Source organism: Carcharodon carcharias, chromosome 12 (genome assembly GCF_017639515.1).
Source record: "Carcharodon carcharias isolate sCarCar2 chromosome 12, sCarCar2.pri, whole genome shotgun sequence".
Lineage (NCBI taxonomy): Eukaryota > Metazoa > Chordata > Chondrichthyes > Lamniformes > Lamnidae > Carcharodon > Carcharodon carcharias.
The window spans coordinates 96,818,539-96,839,950 of NC_054478.1; the positions used below are offsets into that span (position 1 = coordinate 96,818,539).

The following is a 21,412-nucleotide window of genomic DNA, read 5'->3' on the forward strand; positions in this document are numbered from 1 at the left end:
CCCCACAACCTGCTCCGCCAACCAATCCCCTCAACCATCTGGCTACCCCCACGAACACCTGACCACCTCCAACCCAACCAGTCTACGCCCCACCCGGCTACTATGTGACTGCCACCACCCCCCCTCCACCCCAACCCCCACCCTACGACCACCTGTCTACCCACCGACCAGACCCAACTCTAGCAGACCCAAAGAGACTACCCATCTCACCCAACAACCACCCAACTACCCGTTAAAAGACTGGACCTTTGCATTTTTATCAAAATAAGGCAGTTAATGCTGTAGAAAGGGGCCATGTCCTCTCTTCCCCAACTCTACTGCAATTTGTTGGAGTTCCTGGAGAGATGGTGCGCTGTCCATCTCTCTGACAAATGTGTTGGAAATTAGGGAGTGACTTCTGCACTGGAGTCCCACCCACCATTTTTAAAGGCCACTGGAGTCAGCCTGACTCCATGAAAATCCACCCCCTAATGCCTGTTAATGTTCCTATTTCTTAGCTTGTAGTTTAATGCAGTTTAGCCATCATTAAACATAGGAACATAGGACTTAGGGGAAGTAGGCTGGCTATACAGCCCTTTGAGCCTGTTCCACCATTTGATAAGATCGTGGCTGGTCTGGTTGTGTCTCGACACCACTTTCCTGTCAGACCCCCCCCAAAATCCTTGACTCCTTGTCTATCAAAAATCAGTCCATCTCTGATAAATTCAGTGACCCATCCTCCACTGCTTTCTGAGGAAGAGAAAGTTCTCCTAATATAGTGGCCCATAACTTCCAAGCTCTGGGGAGTATGCCAAAGGTGCACTGGGGAACCCCATGCCCAACCCCACCCCCGCCCCCACCAAAGCTCCCCACATGAGGATTTCATGGTAATTGCCCAGGAAGTTCAAACTTCCAATCATCCTGTAATGGGAACCATCCAAAACTGCGATTTCAATCGCAAACTTTGGATGGTTCTGACTGTCTTACAGCAATAATTACCCAGAAAAAGTTAGAAGAATTAAAATAACTTCTAGCTTCTAAGTAAGTATTGTACCTATCCCCCAAACCCCCCATGGGACCCTCCCCATCTCCCTGACCCTGCACAGGGCCCTCTGCCTACCCTCCCACCCCAACTAACTACACACCTGGACCTCCACGGGATACCCCCAACTTCCTCTAACTCCCCCACGCCCTGACTACCCCTCCCCAACCCCTGACTACACCCCAAACCCCCACAACTATCCTCCCTACTCCCAACTACACCCGCAACCACTGATAACTGCCCCCGCCTACCCCACTGGCTACCCCCACTAACCAGCCTTTGACCATCTGGCTCCTTCCCACTGATCACCCAACTCCCCCCACCGACCACCCCCAACCACCTGCCCCCCCCCACCACATATACCACCCCCAACCACCTGACGCTCCCCACTGACCACCCCCTTGACCACTTGACTCCCCCAAATGACCACCTCCCCACTGACAACCTGACCACCCCGACTGACCAACACCCCCCACTGACTACCTGACATCCCACCCACTGACCACCCCGTCGCTGACCATCCTACCCTGCACTTACCTGATACACTTACCTTCTCCCTGGCCTCTCAAAGTGGCTGGATCTTTAAACCTACCTGCTTTATGACAGCTGGTGCCGTAAAAAAGGCGTTGTGTCATACTTACCTCCAACTCATCTTCCCTTGACACAAGGCCTCGGGAACTCACCGCACAATGCTGTTCTTGCCCGGCCTGATTCGGAAGGTCAGGTGAGAAAGGTGCAGCTGCACTTCAGGGTAAGTAACTAGGAACAGAGAGGCAATCCGACTGTGATTGCCACTCCATGGAAGTTACGGGTCAATTTATTCAGAATTCCAGAATCCCACTGTATTTTGCTTTTGTATTAAAGCTCTTGTTGCTATTAGGGATGGTTGAAATAAATTTTCCCTTTAGTTTTTCCCCAATTATCTATAGGCCTTACCTCTTAGATGCACTTTATAATTCCAATAAAAGCCTCATTTGTAGAGTACACAGGGAATATTGTATCATTTCAGTTTGATGCAAGCAGGTTCTTGCACTTGTGACAATCAACACACACACCACAGGCTTGTAATCCAAACAAAGGTGAAGAAAAATTATAAAACATATGACAACAGACAGGAGTTTCTCATATATTACAAATGACCCCACCTTTCAGATTTTCCCACTTCCTGCATATTTCTCTCAATCTCCTGATTGTTCTGCATATGTACCAGATACTTTTGAGGGATTATATCTCAGTTTATCACTGATTTTAGGCTAAATGAAAATTGGGTGCCCAAAAGTAACCCTTTGGAAGACCCCTGCTTCCTTTTGCAATTGGTTTTTCACTTGGGTCCATGTTTTATTATGAAACCTATAAGGCATGGTCTTCTTGTCTCCTACCTTCAGCTTGTAGAGGGTTTGTATGCAAACAGCCCCATTGTCCAGAAAGAAGTAAGGCCTAGGTCTCTCATGTCTTTATTTCTAGCCTGCCTATATGCTATCTTTGTTCAGAAGTGAACAAATACCTATAAGTAAATCTTAACTTACGCAGCATTCACTTTAGTAATTCGAATAAAACAGAGCATGAAATGATAGCCTAGCAAACTTAATATTAATAAGCTAACAAATCTTTAATACTGACAAAAATGGGAATTATATTTGAGAGTTGGTTAGTATGCATGACTACATCCAAGGATGATAAGAGATAACAGTACAGATGGCTTCATGTAGAAGGTTTCATGTAGGTAGGGCTTTCATCTTAAAAGGGGGAGGGGCTGGCTCAAGTGAGGGGATTATATAAATGCAAAGAGAGAAGTCAAAATCAAAGTAATGTAGCATTTTGGGCAAAGATAAGCAGAGTGTGACAGGAAGGGACAAAATGTTTGAAAATAATAGTGCATCAGTGAATAAAATTAAACCAGGACAAATGGTAAAAGGTAAAATTAAAGGCACTCTAGCTGAATGCACGAAGCATTCACTAAAAGATGGACAATTTAATGGCACAAATAGAAATAAATGGGGTTGATCTAATAGCCATTATAGAGAGATGGTCACAAAGTTGGTAACCAAAATATTACAGAGTGCTTGATGTTTCAAAAGGACAGTGGGAAAAGTTATGTGGGTGTGGCTTGGGGGTGGGGGTAGCCCTAATATTAAAGAATGACATAAAGACAGTAGTAAGGAAGGATCTTGGCTCAGAAGAACAGGGAGTAAAATATGGGTGGAGGTACGAAATAACAAGGATCAGAAAATGTTGGGTGGGAGTAGTTTATAGGCCCTTTAACAGCAATCATACTATTGGACAGAATGTTAATCAAAAACAGAAGGGGTTTGTAACAAAGACAATGCAATAATTGTGGGGGACTAATATTCATATAGACTTGACAAATTAAATTGGCAGTAGTAGTTTGAGAACTCAGCAAAGATATGTGAAATTAGTACTAAAGTTGAAACATATCTATTTTTGCTGTTCCAAGGGCCTTAACCCACAGGATGGAAGTCATATATTTATGCAGCAGATGTAAACATTCTTGAAGGGTGAATGAGATTTGTTTAAGTGTCATGATCTGAGGTTAATTAAATTTCCAGCCCTTTAAACATGAGAAAAACAGGCTGCAGCTACTAGTTAAAGTTAAAAAAACTACTTTGGTTGGCAGGCCACCTGGTGTAGCTAAGAAAACCCCTTTACCATCTGTTCCTACAGTGTCAGTAGAGTTTGTTGTTGACATTTCTCAATGGCTATTAATACAGCTGAGGTCATTATAGATTCTTGGCTGAGTTTCAAAAGCTCAAAAAATACATCTCAGCATTGTGGGAGCTGAGTTTACATTTTGATTGACAGATTAAAGAGGCTATTAAAGAATTAGATATCTGGTTTGGTTACTGAATAGATGTTTGTTTTTTTTGTGACAGATTAACTGAGTGATTTATAATTTTTGAATGGGTTTCATGAATGAGAGTTTTTATTCTGTATAAAGTGTGTGAGCTCTATTAGATTATAAGTTTTTTTTCATCTCCTCATGGCTCTTGATGTCTGCCCATAGATACTATGTGAGTGGCTATGGAGGTGGCTTGGAGGTCTGAGTTGACATGGAGGTGACATAGTGTATGGGTGAGCATGAGGAGTGGGGTGTACAAGTTGGTATGGAGGAGCATGAGGAGTAAGTGGGGAGTGAGGGGGAGTGAGGGGTGAGGGCAAGAGGGCCTAACAGTTTTTAAAACAACTGGGACAAGGTCCCAGAACTCTGAGGAGGGCCTTCAAACAAGCCTGCCTCAGCATTCACCCTGCCCTGTGGCCACCTCTGATCCACTTCAGGGGTCAGTGGGCCAAACTTGAACCTGCCTTCCCAGAGCAAAAGTTGCCAGTGATGGGGTTCATTATGTCAAGGCAGGCCTGCCAATTCCTGACTCAAGCTACCTGCCTCGGTAGTGAAAATCTAGCCCCATCTGTCAGACAACTGGTAATCAGGCACAAATCTTTGGTTATTGTGGGATTAGCAGAAGAAAATGACAATTTTGAGATAAGATGCCATTAAAATGCAAGAAGTGGCACCAATGATGAAATAACCACTAAACTTTGAAGCAACCATATGATGGAGATGATGGCCTGGTGGCAATGTCATTGGACGAGCAATCCAGGTTAATGTCCTGGGGGACATGGGTTCAAATCCCACCATGGCAACTGGTGGAATTCAAATTCATTAATACAATCTAGAATTAAAGGCTAGTCTCAGTAATGGTGGCCATGAAACCATCATTGATTGTCATAAAAACCCATCTGGTTCACTAATGGCCTTCAAGGAAAGAAATCTGCCATCCTTAACCAGTTTTCTAGTGATGCTCATATTCCATGAAAGAATATAAAAATAAGCAACAAAAAGTATAGATGTGTCTAAAGGAACCAATCATTAAAATGCTCATGGGAGAGTCACAAAGGAAATGTGAACACAAATAATGTCAAACTCAATTCCATATCTAGCTTTAGCAATTGCAGTTGGCTAAGGCTGACGGGTTCTTATCCAATGGAAAGAAGTCCAAAGGTCCAACAGATTTGGAGTAATCATCGCTTTGGTCAACACGGCAATTAAAGACTTCTTACTTAACCCATGTATTGGCTGTTAAATAAAGATAATCTCTTTTGGAGGTTGTGTACACATCTGCTTTTTTTTTTAATATGGATTAAAATCCATGAAGTCCAGTCTAACACTCAATGCAGGGAATGTGAAAGTCATAATAATTCTTACAGTAGAAGAATGGCTTTGATTTAATTGGATAGTGTTCCTCCTGTTCAAAAAAGGAACAAAAAGTTTGTCTATCAAAGTAGTAGGTGCATAGAGGGTGTATATTTTAAGTTTCCTTTAGATAAATAATCCTTAACTATATCAAAGAGCACCTGCCATAATACCAGGTAGTGTGTCCATGAGAAAGGAAAGAACAATATAGAGATCTATTGACTGTGCCTTCAAAGCTTGAGAATGCATTCAGAATCTAATTCTTTGAAAAAGTTATGGAGCAGGTGTTCATTGAAGTGGGAACAATATTATTCTATGGTTTTCACATATCCCTTTTCTTCTTTCAGTACTTACTGCTTTATAGGAATCTCCTGGCCAGGCAGTAAGCATGAATAAATATCGGAACCAGAAAATGCCATCAATCAGCAAGAGTTGGAATTTTTTAGTTTATCAGTTTTCGTTGTTTCATTTTCCTAATAATTTTGCTATGCAATTTTTGTCAATTTAGTTAGCAATTTCAGAATTCCAAGAGGCAAAACATCATAGGGTATTATACAGAAAGAAAATTAAACTTGATTTACACAATGCCTTGTTAAGTACCCCCTGGTAAGTTGAGGCTTGCTTCACAGAACCTCTCAAAGTACCTTACACCTAATTGCCTACCTTTTATTGCACTGCTCATGGCTTCCATGTGTACAAATGCCGCAACCAAATTGTACATAACAAAGACCCCACAAAAAGAGAATGTCTGTACTTAATGGTACTGGTTGAGGGAAGAATGTTGGCCAAGGCAATGGGAAGAAGTCTTCCCTCAGGAATTATTAGAGGCAAGTATAGCAGTGAGCAATGATTCAAATAAAATAAAATAAAAATAAACCCCATAATACTCTGTGGATCATCATTCCCTTCTAAATCATGGTCTGATCTGAATACATACCGTAGCTCCCGGTTTGCCTTCTGCACCCATGATTCCTGGGTTTCCTGTAAGGCCCTAGAATTTAAAAAAAACTTATTACATCAGTTTATTGGTTAAAATTTACTATTAAAATAATCACTGAAATGTTGTAACAAGATGCAGCTGAAACCTATAAATGTGTGACTAGTTTGCCAATAACAGTCACGTGCAATATAACTTCTCGTCCAAAAGTAATAATGCAGAATTTCATTATTTTAAATATATTTATCACAACCACTCCTATTTCTCTCTGATTTCAGTGAATGTATTATTACTAAGTGTTAATAAGACACATTACTTGATAAAATTAACAAGCAGAAGTTAATTTGCAAATTCTCAAAAGCTTCTAATTAAAAAAAGACTTGGCTATACTGTAAAGGCATTCATCTATGCCAATTAATCTGATTCTCAATGTTACTAGTTCCTTTCTTTAATCAATTATTGCTCACTCTCCAGGGCTGAGTCCAGAACTAGGGGGGGCTGTTTTAAAATTAGGGGTCGTGCTTATAGAACCGAAATTAGGAGAACTTTTCTCTCTCAGAGGGTTGTGCAACTTTGGAACTCTCTGCCTCAGAAGGGGTGGAAGCGGGGTCACTGAATATTTTTAAGGCAGAGGTAGATAGATTCTTGTTAGGTAAGGGAATGAATGGTTATCGGGGGTAGATGGGAATGCAGAACTTGAAACAAAAACAGATCAGAATGATCTTATTGAATGTTGGAGCAAGCTAGCAGGCTCGAGGGGTCGAATTGCCTACTTCTGCTCCTATTTAGTATGTTCGTATATATGTTTGTATATGATGGTATCCTTGGACTTAATCCTCTTTCTCACATCGGAACTCTCCCTCATCCCACAGTCTCTTCTGATTTGCAAGCTACAGGTGGTGTAAACATGCACCCCTTAATTTCATTGCTTCCTGACATCACAACCTCATCCTTGTACTTTTTTTCCTTTTAGATACTCAAGAGGTGCAAACTGGCCATGCAGTGCTGGAACAGCAAGGAGACAGTAATGATGAAGATATGGTGCAGATGAACAGGGTCTCCAGCCTAGCCAAAATGGCACCGGAGCCCTGATTCCAGAAGTCCCACCCCCAAACCCAGCGCCCACCATTTTCACTGGGGCTGTTAGGAGGTGGAGGGAGATAGGGAGAGGTTGTAGCTTACGCATCTGTGGTTCACGGAGGCAAGTGCATGTGTAAAAGTGCAGCCTTCAAACAGATCCAATTTTTGCTAGTGGGATGACTCGTGGGCTTTACATTTTTCAGGAGAAGGTCTCAAGCTGCCATAGTTATTTGGATGGGTAGGGTATCCTTTTAGAGATGTAGGGTACCCTTTTCAAGAGGTAGGGCACTTTTTATAAAAGGTCTAGGATCATAGAGGTCAGGTGCCTTTTGGGAGAGGTCAGGTACCCTTTGGGAGAGGTCAAGTGCCCTTTGCAATTGTTAAAATTAGACATGAGTGTGCATAAAAAGTGAATAAATGCACTGAAACAGTCAAGCTCTTTGGAACTGTAAAGCTGTCAAGGTTTTTAAATCTCCTGGTCTTTAATTTTTTTTTAAATTGCTATATAAAAAAAATCAGTGCCCACTATTTCACTCTGTATTGGCATACATTTGAGCGTTATCATTGTAGAATTTGTGCTGACTAATTTCACAACCTATCATTATCACAGCACCTGTCAGTTCACTGTTTGATTGACAGCTGCAAGTGGTTTTAAAGTCTTTGATGTGGAGGAATGAACACAAATGCTTGTTTTTGTTAAGCACATGAATGAAACATTTGGTTCATAAGGGCTTAAGCACTTGAATAAAATGTTTTTTTATAGGGATTATGCAGTTGAAGGAATGGAAATGTAGTGAATGGGTTTTTTATTAACAAAACTGTTTTCTTTAAATAAAGACTGCAATAGACACAAATTTATTTTATTCCATCTCAGTATGAGTCCTGAGGTCTGCTTATGGTGGATACTGGGTGAGTTAACATGGAGGGCGTAAGGGAAAACAGTGGTAGGTTGGGGGTCATGAGTTAACATTCAGGCTATTGAGGGTGATTGGTGGACTTTAGATTGGCATAGTGGATATGATGGGCCATGGTGGGGGTGAGTTAGGGGCATGAGGTGAATGAGTTGGCATGGTTGGGGCATGGGTGGTGAGGGTGTGTGAGGGTTGAAGGCTGGAGGGCTATTTTTTGTTTTATTGTATTTTTTACAATTGGGCTGGAGTTCCAAAGCACTGAGGCAGGCTTTTCACACAGCCCGCCTCTGCATCCATCAGCGCCTGTTAGCACACGCCACCCAGCCTCACCCCCCCAACCAACCACCCCTGAACAAAAATGAGAACATCCAGGGCACTTTCTTCTGAGTCGGGTTTGCAGAATTCGGAATTTTCCTCGGGAGCGAAAATTCAGGATTTAGCACTGTCACATGATTTCACACCTGGAGCCACTAGAGGATAGAACTGGCCTGCACATGGTAGGACATCAGTTATTGGTGGTCAGCAGCCAGGACAAGGGTTAAGGATAGCAGAGGTGCCTGGCGAGGTTGAAACAGGTTTTGCTACAGAGGATTCAGGTGAGAACTTCAAAGGGGCAGCATAAAGAAGGCAGCATGCAGACAATGTCAAGGAACATGGGGGACTCAGACACCAACTTAGCACAGGATTTTGCACAAAGCATGGAGCCCATCCTTTCAAACATGGAAGTGGTGGCCAACTCTATCACATATCAATGGACCCAACCTGATGCAACATCTGATGGACAATGCCTCAGCGTCTATTGCACCACAAGCAGTTTCCAACAGAAGTCTGTGTGTTGCGGTGGAAGCTCAGACTAAAGTCATGGCAGCCCAGCTTGCTGCCAGGAAAGCTCAGAGACTGCAGCCATCAAGGCTATGGAATTACAGGGTGCAAAGGGTCCAGCAGATTCTTATTGCAGCACAACATTCTGCCCTCCAACCCATCACTAAGACTGCTGAGGCGCCAGCCTGGGGAGGTGGCAGTGATTCTATGAAGCACAAGCCTACTATACTCTCTCATAAAGGCAATGTTCGCCACCAACCCCCCACCCCCACCCACCTCACCACCACCACTGCCCCTCCCACCTTGCTATTGCTTCCCAGCCAGCCAACCCAGACCGCTGCCATACATGCCAAAGTGGAGCAGTTCCAAGATGGACCTTCTAGGCCCAGAGCTATTTGAGGGCATCCTGCTAGGTCATCTGCAGTTGCCTTCACTGAAAGGTATCTAAGACAGGAACTAGGTGAATGCAGAAGAGTGATTAGTTGATATTTGTGTGCAATATACAATGGTTTGCTTCATGAATTTGGTTTGAAATGCTTATTTTGTGCTGGCTTTTATTTTTGCATATTGACCAAGTGAACACAGTAATCGCCAATGACAGAGGAAAGGCGTGGGACTATTGGTGAAAGAAAATTGGGTTACAGCTACTGGCGTCACACTCAGGTGAGTTCTTCATGAATATCAGGCTATAAAGAGGCGGTCTAAGTTGCTTTCTCTCTTCCTGTTTCTCATTCTGCTCCTCAGCTGCTCCCCGTGTGGCTGCTGACAATATGGTGGGTTTGTGCAGCATGCAGTTGACCACCACAAATCTTGACAGATGCTCTGTCAAGTAGCACAGGGCTCATCTTCAGCACTCCAGGTAGCAGCAGTGTTGTTTCAACACACTAGTGGTCTTCTCTAACACATTTCATTTGGTAGCGTGGCTTTCACTGTATGCATGCTTCCCACATGTGTATGGATTACATCAACCATGCCATTAGCTGATAGTCCTTGTCACGAAGTTGCAACCTTTTGGTTTGCCCTGATGACTCAGATACAGCTGCCACTGCAAATTGTTGCAGAATGAAGACATCATGAAGGCTGGGATAACGGGCATTGACCTGCATGATTTGCTTTCCAGGGTCACACACTCACTAGATATAAGGAAATGGATTCCTCTTTGCTTGCAGTCTAGGACATAGTTGACATGTGGCACCCAGATGCAGTCAATGGCACCTTGCAGATGGTGTTAAAAGGTGTTAGCTGGAGTGTTAAGTTCCAAAATTGTAGCAGTGATGTCAGATCATGTTGCATGCTGATTAATGTTATGATCTGCCTACTCTGCATACTTCTGGTGGATGTTCACAATGAAGGCCATCACCAATATTATGTCCAACTCTCCCCGTAAGTGTATGCATGCATTTCAGGTGTCATTTGGGCTACAAGATGCACCCATCACACCCGAACTATGGGCACTACTGAAACAAATGTCGTGCCCATTAGATTTTACCTCTAATACTGCCCAATGAGGGAAAAGTCCTCCCCACAAAAAAAAATGAAATTTAACAAAATGCCAGGAGTTTGAACTGTAATTTTAAATACAACAGAATTATTCAATATTACATTTTCAATTCTTGTCTTAATGTCAATTCACAATAGAAAAATTAGAATTGAATGAAATTATTCCAGGAAATTTCAAACCAATTCAAAATTTGCATTTCATATTGTTGCAATTTTTCTTTGGATATTATTTCCATGGTATTTGTTTTCCTATTTTGGAATATTCATAACTCTACTTCTATTCAATTATTGATAAACTGGGTATAGAAAGCCAAGTTAGCAGTCATCAATTTGAGTAAATGTTGTATATTTCCCTATAATTACTGTTAATAAAATTGAGGCACTGCCAGACCATTATTATTCAAATCCTAATAAATGTTCTTACCCTTGCGCCTGGGAGACCACGATCACCAAGGCGGCCAGGATCACCTGATGATCCCTTAGGACCTGCAGGACCCGTTATACCACGCTGTCCTTGAGCACCCTGATGATGTAAAAAGCATATTCTTCATCAATATTGACCAAAAGCCCTTGCTAAGAGTTTCCAAACCATATATTGGCTTTATTAAAAACTTATAATTGTTTGCTAAATATAACAAATATCTACTTACTTTTGGACCAGGAAGCCCATCTTGACCTGGGAAACCACGATTACCTGGAGACCCCTAGTTACAAAAGGAAAACTCTGAATTTAAATGGCAAAAGGCTAACAGTAAATATGCAATTTCAACTTCTGCTTTACCCTGCTTATTTTTGCTCAAGCTCAGGTCTATAGGCAATGGCTGCCCTTTGGCAAGCATGGATAATGTGTGACTTTGAGCATCTCAGGCAGTCCTAATTCTGCTCTCACTAATGTATGTTTCAGTGTGCACTGATGGAAATCAGAAGAAGGAAGCCCTGCTGATTATCACTGCTGTCTCACTCAGGGTTACAGTGGTTGAATGCAACCATCGCTACAACGATCCCTCAGAGATAAATTTGTGAAACGCGTTGCTTGTCTAATCTGTCTAATAATTATTGATTTGCCACCTTAAATACCATATCTTTCACTGCAATACACTCACATACTTTTCCAGAACTGCTTCATCCAATTCATTCAGTGTCATCAGAGCCTATCCCAACAGGCAATGGGCATAGGACAGGGTACACCCAGGACAGGACACCAGTCCATCACAGGGCACACACACACATGCACACAAGGACAATTTACCACAGCCAATCCACCTAACCAGCATGTTTTTAGATGGTCAGAGGAAAGCAATGCTGGCACAGGGAGAACGTGCAAACACCACACAGACATGAGGTGGGGATCGAACCCAGGTCCCTGGAGCTGTGAGGCAGCAGCACTAACAACTGCACCACTGTGCCATTCCCATGCAGTATAAAATACAACACACATTGAAAAGTTACAACCTAGTTATTTAACCTCTCTTCAAAGGGTTGTACAGGCGTTTTCAAATATCATTAATAATTTACAGTCACATTTTGGCTATCAATGTAATTCCTGTCATGTTCTTACTCTTTCTCCCAATGCACCAGCAACACCGATTGGACCAGGGTCACCACGAGGTCCTCTCTTGCCTTCTTCACCCATTGGGCCAAGAGCTCCTTGTGGGCCAGGTGGACCCTAGATAGATCAGTGAAAAAGAATAGATCAGATGGGTAATATGAAACAGTTTACACCATTTCTTTGGGTAACTTCTAAGCTAAGTAATAATTTACCTATTGCAAGCCTTGTAATGTTTTGAAGTGTGTTCATAGTCTTTTTGGGAAAATGCCTTTAAGACCTGACACTGCTCATGATGTTGAAGTAATTTATAACGAGTCATTAAAAAAAATCAGACTGGTGAAATGGGCAGGCACATGGCAAATTAAATTTAACGCAGGAAAGCATGAGGTGAAGCATTTAAAAGAAAGAATGATGAGAAGCAGTATTAACAAATGATATAATTTTAAAGAGAGTGCAGGAACAAAGTGATTTGGGGGCTCACATACACCAATCCTCGAATGTGGCAGGAAACGTTGATATTATTAAAAATACACATGACCCTTGCTTTATAAACAGAGGCATAGGGCTGAATTTGATGTAGACAACAGGCCAGAAAGCTAAGAAAAATCCTGACATGACTGTTTCTGGGAACCCGACTTAATTCTGTGGTCATCAGGTAATTAACTGCTTAGCGCCGAGACTCCCAAGCATTTAAGGGTCAAAATATCTGCCTCCAAGAGCTGCCAACCCATCAGAGAGCCTGTAGCTCTTCAGTCCCAACAATGCCACTGGGAGCAGTAGCCGCTGCAGGAACTGCAACTGGCCCAAAGCAGCATTATGGATGCCGCTATGGAACCGAGATAAGTGGGGTCAGGGTAAATGAGGCAGGCCCTGCGAGAGGTGGGGTCATTAGTGATAGTGGGTGGGGGAGGGAGGCAGTGTATGTGTTTCCATGGGTGTGACCCTTGCATCAGGGGTGCTTCAATGGGCAACTGGGTGCCTGATCCCTCTCCTCAAGCCCGAAGAGAGATCACTAACAATCTCCCCGAGCAGGGGTGCCTCCCACTGCATCCTTCCCCAACTCCCGCACCCCCCACCACACTGGATGCGGGTAAAATGCCAGCAGCAGCAGGAAGAAGCCCTTGGCCTCTGGGCAGGAAGGCCATCATCAACCTTCCCTGCCTCTGAGAAAATTGCATGATGTTGGAGAGGTGACAGGTACTCTGCCCCCAGCCTTACCTCCTGTTTCCAAGCCCTCCCCGCCTCACAACACTCTCCTGTGAGTCACATTAAATTCTGCCATTAAAGTACAAAAGCAAGGAAGTTATTTTAAATCTTTATAGAGAATTGGTTTAGACCTTAGCTATCACATTGTGCCCAATTTAGTGCAACACATTTTAGAAAGGATGTCAAAGCCTTGGCGAGGCAGTTTATTAGAATGATATCCATTATGCAGAGAAACCAGAGAAGCCAGATTATGCTTCTTAGAATACAGGAGGTTAGGGGGTACTTTCAATAGAGGTGGTTAAACTTATGAGGAGTTTTGTTAATGTAGATGGGGAGCAACAGTTCTTATTAGCAGGTGTTGGTAGCCAGAAGACACAGACACAGGAGTTTTCTTTCTATATTCAACAAGTTGTCATGATCTGGAATTGTATTGCTTGAAAGTGTTTCGAGTTCAAAGACAGCAGTGCTTTCTCATTGTAGGTCTTTATTGAACAGATGTAAAATGGCAGCTTACAGAGAGGTTCCTTCATGGCAGAAGTCACATGACTACAGCAAGCCAGATAGGACATGTAGTGAGATTGGATTTCAAAACCCAAACATCCCCCTTTTCATAATGAACAAAAGATCCAAAAATCCTCTTTTTCCTAATGAACAGAAGACACAATTACATGCACAATCATGTGTTCCTGTGAGCTACTCAAGTTACCCACTATATACCCACCATTCTCATGCATTAACACTGTTTGTTCTACTAGTCAGTCTCTGCCCCTGCGTTGCATACTTAGTCTTTAAATCACATAGGTCTCTTAATGATACACGTGTGCGTTCTCATTGGCTGTTCATCTGGGTGATGTTTCTTGTCTGGAGAGTGTTGTTTTTGTGGTGCTTGTTGCTATGGTAACTGTTGTTATTCCATTGCGGTTGTTGGGGGCAGGTGGACCTCTGATGGTAGTTCTGTACTCAGTACAGCTGGTGAGATCCCATCATCCTGACTAGCCGATTGCTGTGAAGGAACAGCTTCACTAGTTTTGCGCATACACCTGCAGTTGCACCAGTATATTTGGTTGTCCACATCAACCATGTACGATAGAGGCAAATAATTTCTCTGTGCATGTCCCAAGTTGCCATGTCGGCTGACTCCTGTTGAGAGTGTTGAAGGTTTGTACCCTGACTGGTTCGCCAATGCTCAGCTCTGGCAATGATTTGGCAGTGTTGTAAAACTGATATTTGGCTTTCTGCCATTTCACTTTGATTTTTTCACTCATGCCTGTCACTGTTTCTGGTTTCAGTAGATTTTTTGCTATTGGAAGAGTAGTTTGCGTGCAGCCTGACCTTAGTCTTTGGACTGGACTACTTTCCATGCCTTCAGTCGGTGTGTCTCTCCACTCGAGAATTGCCTCGTGGACATCGATGCTGGATTTGCTGGATCTCTTGATGATTCCATGGGCAGTTTTCACTGCCACCTCAGTCTTTCCATTCAGCTGGGATAGTGCGGAGTTGATGCATAGTGTTGAATTTCCCAATCCTTTGTGAAGTGCCTGAATTCTTCACTTGTGAACTGACGGCCATGGTCACTCATCATAATGTCTGGAATGTCATAATGACCGAATGCATTTAGGCATTCTACTATGTCTCCTGTCATCGTTGAGGTCAGCTGGCCTAAGTCCCAGTAGTCATAATAGTAGTCTACAATGACAAGATAAACAGTTCCTGCTAGAGTAAAGAAGTCTACTCCCAACTTCATCCATGATCTGTCTGGGATGTTATGCGTCAGCAATGGCTTTCTAGCTTGTTTAGCTTGATACTCATTACAAGCACTGCACTGGCCTATGTAGTCTTTAATTTCATTGTTCATCTTTGACCAGTAGAGCACTTCTCTTGCCTTTCTCAGGTTTAATTCAATTCCTTGATGGCTTCCATGGATGAGCTTCGGCATATCTCCTCTCATCTCCTTAGGGATGATGACTCTATTTCTTTTATACAAGATGCCATCTTGGGCTTTCAATTCATCTCAGTATACCCAATATGCTTTGTGGCCACAGGTGTGTTCTTGATGCTCTCAGTCCATCCTTTCATCATTACTTCTTTCAGCACTTGGAGGGTTGCATCTTGTTGGGTAGTTCGCTTGATTTGAGCAAGGCGCTTGTCTGTCAGATTCAAGGTCTCTTCTGGGTTGATGGCTTCCAGATTATGTCGAGCCACTGCTTCATGTTGAATCTGGAAGATTTCACATTCTGTTGTAGGATCCTCAACTTGCTTCGTGGGGAGTGCTGCTCTCGACAGCATGTCCGCAATGTATATCTGTTTTCTTTGCATGTATGTCACGTCCAGATGATATCTTTGTAAACAAGGTAACGTTCTTTGTAGACATTTTGGAGCAGATAGTAGTGGTTTGAGAAAAATGCTTTGAAGTGGCTTGTGGTTGTACTCCACTGTTACTGTGTCTCTCCCAAGCAGGTATTGATGAAAATGCTCACAAGCAAAAACAATAACCAGGCACTTTTTCTCAATCTGGGCATAGCATCGTTCCATTTGCGTTCGTGCCCTGGATGCAAATGTAACAGGTTGTCCTTGCTGCATTAGGGTTACTCCAAGTCCTGTCTCGCTGGTGTCACACTGCAAGGTGACTTCATCTTTGATGTCCTAGTACTTCAGCACTGGCATTGTTGTCACTAGTTGTTTGATTTTAGTGAATGCTGCTTCTTGTTCTGTGCCCCAATACCACTGCACATCCTTGGCAGCGAGCTTCCATAATAGTTCTCACACCGATGACAAATTGGACAAAACTTTTGCTAAACGGTTCACAGATCTGTTGTTTGCTGCATCACTACTACAGCTCTCACCTTGTAAGGGTCCGGCAAAGACCTTTTGCTGTCAATACATGGTCTATGTACTTGACTTCAGGTATTTTCAATGGCAATTTTTTCCTGCTCAGCTTCAGGCTCACCTAGTGAGCTCCCTCTCGCAGTTGTATTAATTTCTGATCTAGGTCCGCTATGGCTTCTTCCATTTTGTCTCCACATCCGTAGACTAGTAGATCATCCACTATGACTTCCACTCCGGGACGATCACTAACTATCTCATGCTATCTGCGTTGAGACTCTTCTGGAGCCTTGGAAATGCCAGACAGCATGTGGAACCATCTGTATCTCCTGAATGGCATCCAGAATGTGGTTAGAAAGCTGCTGCTTTCATCCAGCTTCACTTGCCAGTAACCATTCTCTGCATCTAGGAAAGTAAAGATCTTTGCCTTGGCAAGTTTTGAAAAATTGCTTTGATGGCTGGCATGGGGTAGTGAAATCTCTTCAGTGATTTATTTAGATCCTTTGAGCCTAAGCATTCTTGCAGCTGTTTTTCGCTGCTACCATGCTGCTAGTTCAGCCTATAGGAGTTGTCACTTTCTTGATTACTCCCTTCTTTCCCAGCTCTTCTACTTGTCTTTTAGCGTTGCCTTGACGGCAGCTGGAACTCTTCTCGGCAAATGCTGAATTGGTCTTACACTCTCATCTAGTTTGAGATGATATTCTCCTGGTCAACATCCCAACCCTGTCAACACATCTTTGTACTCCTCTAGGATCTGTTCAGCGCTCAATGGTTTAATGTGCTGTGGCACATTGTAAATATCTGTTGGCGCATTCAGAGCTACCAGTCCAAGATTTAGACTTGCTTCAGCTGAGATGCATGGTCGTTGCATCCCATCTATGATCTGGAACTCTAGATTTTCCTTCTTGCTATTGCATTGGGCTCTCAGACTAATGTGTCCCCTCGGTATGAGTTTCGTGCCATCATGTAGCCTCAAACTTACTTTCGAGGGCTTCATTTTCAGATCGCCATGTTGAGCCACTTTGCACAGGTCTGTGAAGGTCATGATGTTGCATGACACAACAGTGTCTACCTGACACTTCTTATTTGCTTGATACTGTCTCTCTGCGGTCATCATTGTAACAGTCACAAACCATTTATCACCTATAGACTTGACTGAACCAACCGGTTGTATATGCGTAGTTCTTCATCAGAATTCGGCTGTTATCTCTCCAGTGGCCATCTGTGTAAGCTTGTTTTGCTTCTTTCTTGCCAAACACTTGTGTGCAAAATGATTTGGCTTCTTGCAGTTAAAACATTGCTTTCCCCACGCTGGACAAGCCTTCTTTTCCTTTGCGAGATGTCCTCCACAGCATTTGCATCCTACTTTTTGTCTGCAATCGTTCCTTTCTTTCGGCCAGCAATGTCTTGCAGCATAATGTATCTCCTGGTCTGTCCTGCCATACAAATGCTCTGGCTGATGTTTTACAACCTCTGCATTTTGACAGACATCAATCATTTTCTTGAGCATAAGATTATCCTCTTTCAGTAGGCTTGCTCTCACTGAGGGGTCTCTTAGGCCTAAGACTATTCAATCATTTTTTAGCTATCCAAATTCACATGATTATGCAAGCTGTGTTACTGCAGTCACATATTGATTAATGGATTCCTTTCACCTTGAACTCTAGAATTGAATACATAGTGTTCATAAGTAACATACACTCAGGGTTTAAAATATGCATTCAAGGCTTTCAAAATCTCTGTCATCTCTTTCCTTTGTTTGTCAGATAGGTTTAAGGTGGAAAGCAATCCGTAGCAGTCCCTCCCCAGCAGTTTTAGAAGTGTGGCTATTTGCATCTGCACAAGCTTATTAACTACATCAGTTTCAAGCTCTACTCTGTGCTCTACGGGCTGTTCCCAGGGACACACACCGAGACAAACATCAACTGCAGCTGGAGGATCATCAACTCGGTGAAAGACGCTCTTTGGTCTGCCCGAAACTTGTTGGTTTTCCAGCGCAAAGAGTTGTCCCCGACCGAGTGTTGCAGACTGGCACATTCCAAGGTCCAGGACTACGTGCTGAGGGACACAGTTAAGCTTGGGGCAGCCGCCGCAAAGGCGCAATGGGAAAGGGTCGCTGCCTAAGACCTTTCTGCCACAGTGCACTGAGGGGCTGGGAACTGTAAAGAGCCCCTCAGGCTGTACAGATTAAAATGAATGTCTGCCAATGATTGAAATATTCATTGTTTGTTCTGATACACCTTGTGATTCATGTTGTAAAAGTTGAACCTGTTTGTATTTTTGTAATGGTGATTTGAAATGGTTCGAAATGTTTTTGAAGATTTATGAATAAAGTATATTTTTGCAAAAAAAAAATCAGTTTCAAGCTCATATTTTTTCCATTGCAAGTGGAAAACTACCAGTTCTTCCACATATCACCTTTCATTTCAACAGGAGCTGGGAGGGAGGAGTTTACAGCAGTGTTAACTCACTCAGTATTTTACTTGCAGCCTTTACTTTGAGTTTGGTTTTCCACATCCTTTTGCAGAAGCTTTTAGCAGATTTGAACATTTCTGTGTGCCTTTCTGAGCTGCGGCTTCGCTGCAGAAGTTCCAGGGTTTCAAAACTTTATTTTAATCCCACTTCTAATGCCATGTTTCAAGTTCAAAGACAACAGTGCTTTCTCATTTTAGTTATTTATTGAACTGATGTAAAATGGCAGCTTATGGAGAGATTCCCTCAAGGCAGAAGTCACATGACTACAGTAAGCCAGATATGGCATGTGGTACTGTTGCATTTAAAAATCCAAACATGCTGCTGTCTTTGAACATGAAACAGAAAGGGTATTAGAAGCAGATTCAATAGTAACTTTCAAAAAGGAAATACATTTCTACCTAAAATAGAAAAACAAATCAAGGCAATGAGGAAAGAGCAGAGGAATGAGACTAATCTTTCAGAGAGCCAGAACAGGCATGATGGACCTATTAGCCTCCTTCTGTGTTGTATCATCCTCCTCAGAGTCTTGTATCTTTCTCTGTTTTAATTATGTATCCAATTTACCCTTAAATAAAGCAAAAATCACTGTGCCATCCACTTGTTTTGGTAAAACATTCCACACTGCAACAATCTACTCCAAATGAAATTTCTCTTAACCTTATTCTTTGCTGTCTCAATTTTAAATTGACAAAATGAATAGAAATTGTGGTTGAGGGTTCAATAACAAGGTGACTAGATACACGGTTAAAGATAAGAGATTTAGAACAGACACCAGGAGAAACAATTTTTAAGCAATAGGTTGTGATGCTGTGGAATGCAACACCAGAGTTAGAGATGTACTAATTATGATAATATTTTATGTAATCCACGCCTTTTTCTCTCCCGAAAGTGTTATAGCTAAGAGTTTCTAATTTCCAGCACAGTCTATATTAAAGTCACATTTCCACTACAACAACTATACCATGATCCAACATAGATAATTAATGCTTCTCTCTCTCTAATTTTGTTGTAAATAAATTGTCCATTCAGAAACAAAACATAACTCAGACTCCAAATTTTTTGAAATGTAGCAGCAACAGTAGATTTGACAGGTGGTTGAAGAAAAGGAGAATAAAGGGATGTGAATAAAAAATGTAAAATTATTTTCAATTTTTTATATCATGTTTTAATATCACTTGCCCTTTTACAACAAAGCCAATAAGCTCTCTCAAGTATTTTATTGCCTTTATTCTATTTTGCAAGATAGTGAAACTTACAGACTCGCCCTTAGATCCAGGTTCTCCCTTGTAGCCTAATTGGCCTGGTTCTCCCTGGAAGAAGACATTAATATTATGACCTTGTAATAAGTTGTCACTAGAAACAACTATTTACTAACTTGATTAAGCACATCGTTTCTTCATCCACTAACATGTTTTCTTGATCACAATGTCCTTTATGACTAGAATGAGTTACATACATTATTGTAAAGACATATTTATGGTTTTAGAACTCTGAAGGGCTTTGTTAAAAGTAAATATAGGAAAAAGTTATTCACATTGGTTGGTGAGTTAATAAATAGCGAGCATATATTTAAGAACATTGCCAAAAACAATGCAAGAGTGGAGCTAGAAGTATTGTTTTTAAGATAAGTATTTGTTAAGACGTGAAAGAGCCTATCAGGAACAGTCATGTAATCCATTATAGCTTTTAAAAGTGGGCAAATATTTGTAAAAGAAACATTTTGAAAGGAATGGGACAGGGAAGTGAATGGGATTAAGTGATTGGCTCTTTCAGATAGCCAACACTAGCACGAAGGGGAAAAACATCTCCTTCAATGCTTTAGGATTCCCTGAGGGCAAAATTGGTTGCCCCCAAAAATACACGAGGATTGCATGTAAACCCTCATGTATCCCTTATGATGCAGGCAGCATGCAAATTTTGTGCTGGCTTCTCAATACCATGAGTATCATACAGCCCAGCACTATGCGCGGTATATTGAGAGGCTACATGCTTCAACAGGAGGGCAAAATTTGTATGAGGCTAGTCCCATTTAAAGCTAGCCTGCATTACTTAAAAGTAACCTACACCTCTTAAAGGGGAGATGCATTCTGGCTGCAGCAAACACTAGAACTGGCTACAGAAGAGTGGTTTGGGCCGGAAGAACTCTTGAGAAATAATGTTACAGGGCAGAGAGTGGGCTACAAGATTCTCCATTGCAGGCCTGGAGGCCTGGTGCAGGAAGTGGACAGGAAGAGACAGATCCTCTATCCACAGAGGAGCAGGAAGTCCTCCAGACACGCACGGAGAAGGCAGTGAGAGCAGATAGCCAAAGCTGTCAATGCAAGCAGGCTGGATGCAGCGCACAAGATGTTTAATGACATCAGTGGTCAAGGTCAGTGAATGCATTGTCAAGACCTTACAAATGAACCACTAGCCTCACACATTGCTTCATTCACTAGCCCATCTTCAGTCACATACCAACATCCCCTACCAAGCATAGTTCAGACTTACTTTCGTAGCCTTAGTTAACTCACAATGGTAATTAATTCAATTTGGGATTGGCGTCATTCTTATGAGCATGGCCAGCTTCTAGTGCATTTTTAAAACCAACCCAAAAGGTCGAAACTCAATTTGCACAGGACATAACTTGGACTAAAATATCTGCAATTCTGCATTGGATTGGCTGATTTTGAGTGAATGGTACAGAAAAGAACAGCACAACCTCACAGAAACTTCAGCCAATTCATTCTCTATCTGCTGAGAAAATAGTATTCATAATGATGGATGCCCCGGGTTTGCAAATATTATTCCTGCTGGAAGAAGGTGTTGTGCATATGCTAGATTTGATTGAGTCCTGTTTGTATTTTTTAAATTTTACACATATATACCTCATAATGGA

The 21,412-nt window shown here is 42.2% G+C and overlaps 1 protein-coding gene across 1 annotated transcript in view; it reads right to left on the bottom strand.

Moving 5' to 3' along the window:
- LOC121284777 (collagen alpha-2(V) chain-like) overlaps positions 1-21,412 on the bottom strand; it is a 326,682-nt gene that overhangs the window by 73,280 nt on the left and 231,990 nt on the right. Inside the window, exons 22-26 of the mRNA XM_041200406.1 lie at positions 19,791-19,844; positions 12,040-12,147; positions 11,132-11,185; positions 10,906-11,004; positions 6,169-6,222 (exon numbers count right to left, since the gene is read on the bottom strand). Coding sequence (XP_041056340.1) covers positions 6,169-6,222; positions 10,906-11,004; positions 11,132-11,185; positions 12,040-12,147; positions 19,791-19,844 — 369 coding nt within the window. The remainder of the gene's footprint in view (positions 1-6,168; positions 6,223-10,905; positions 11,005-11,131; positions 11,186-12,039; positions 12,148-19,790; positions 19,845-21,412) is intronic.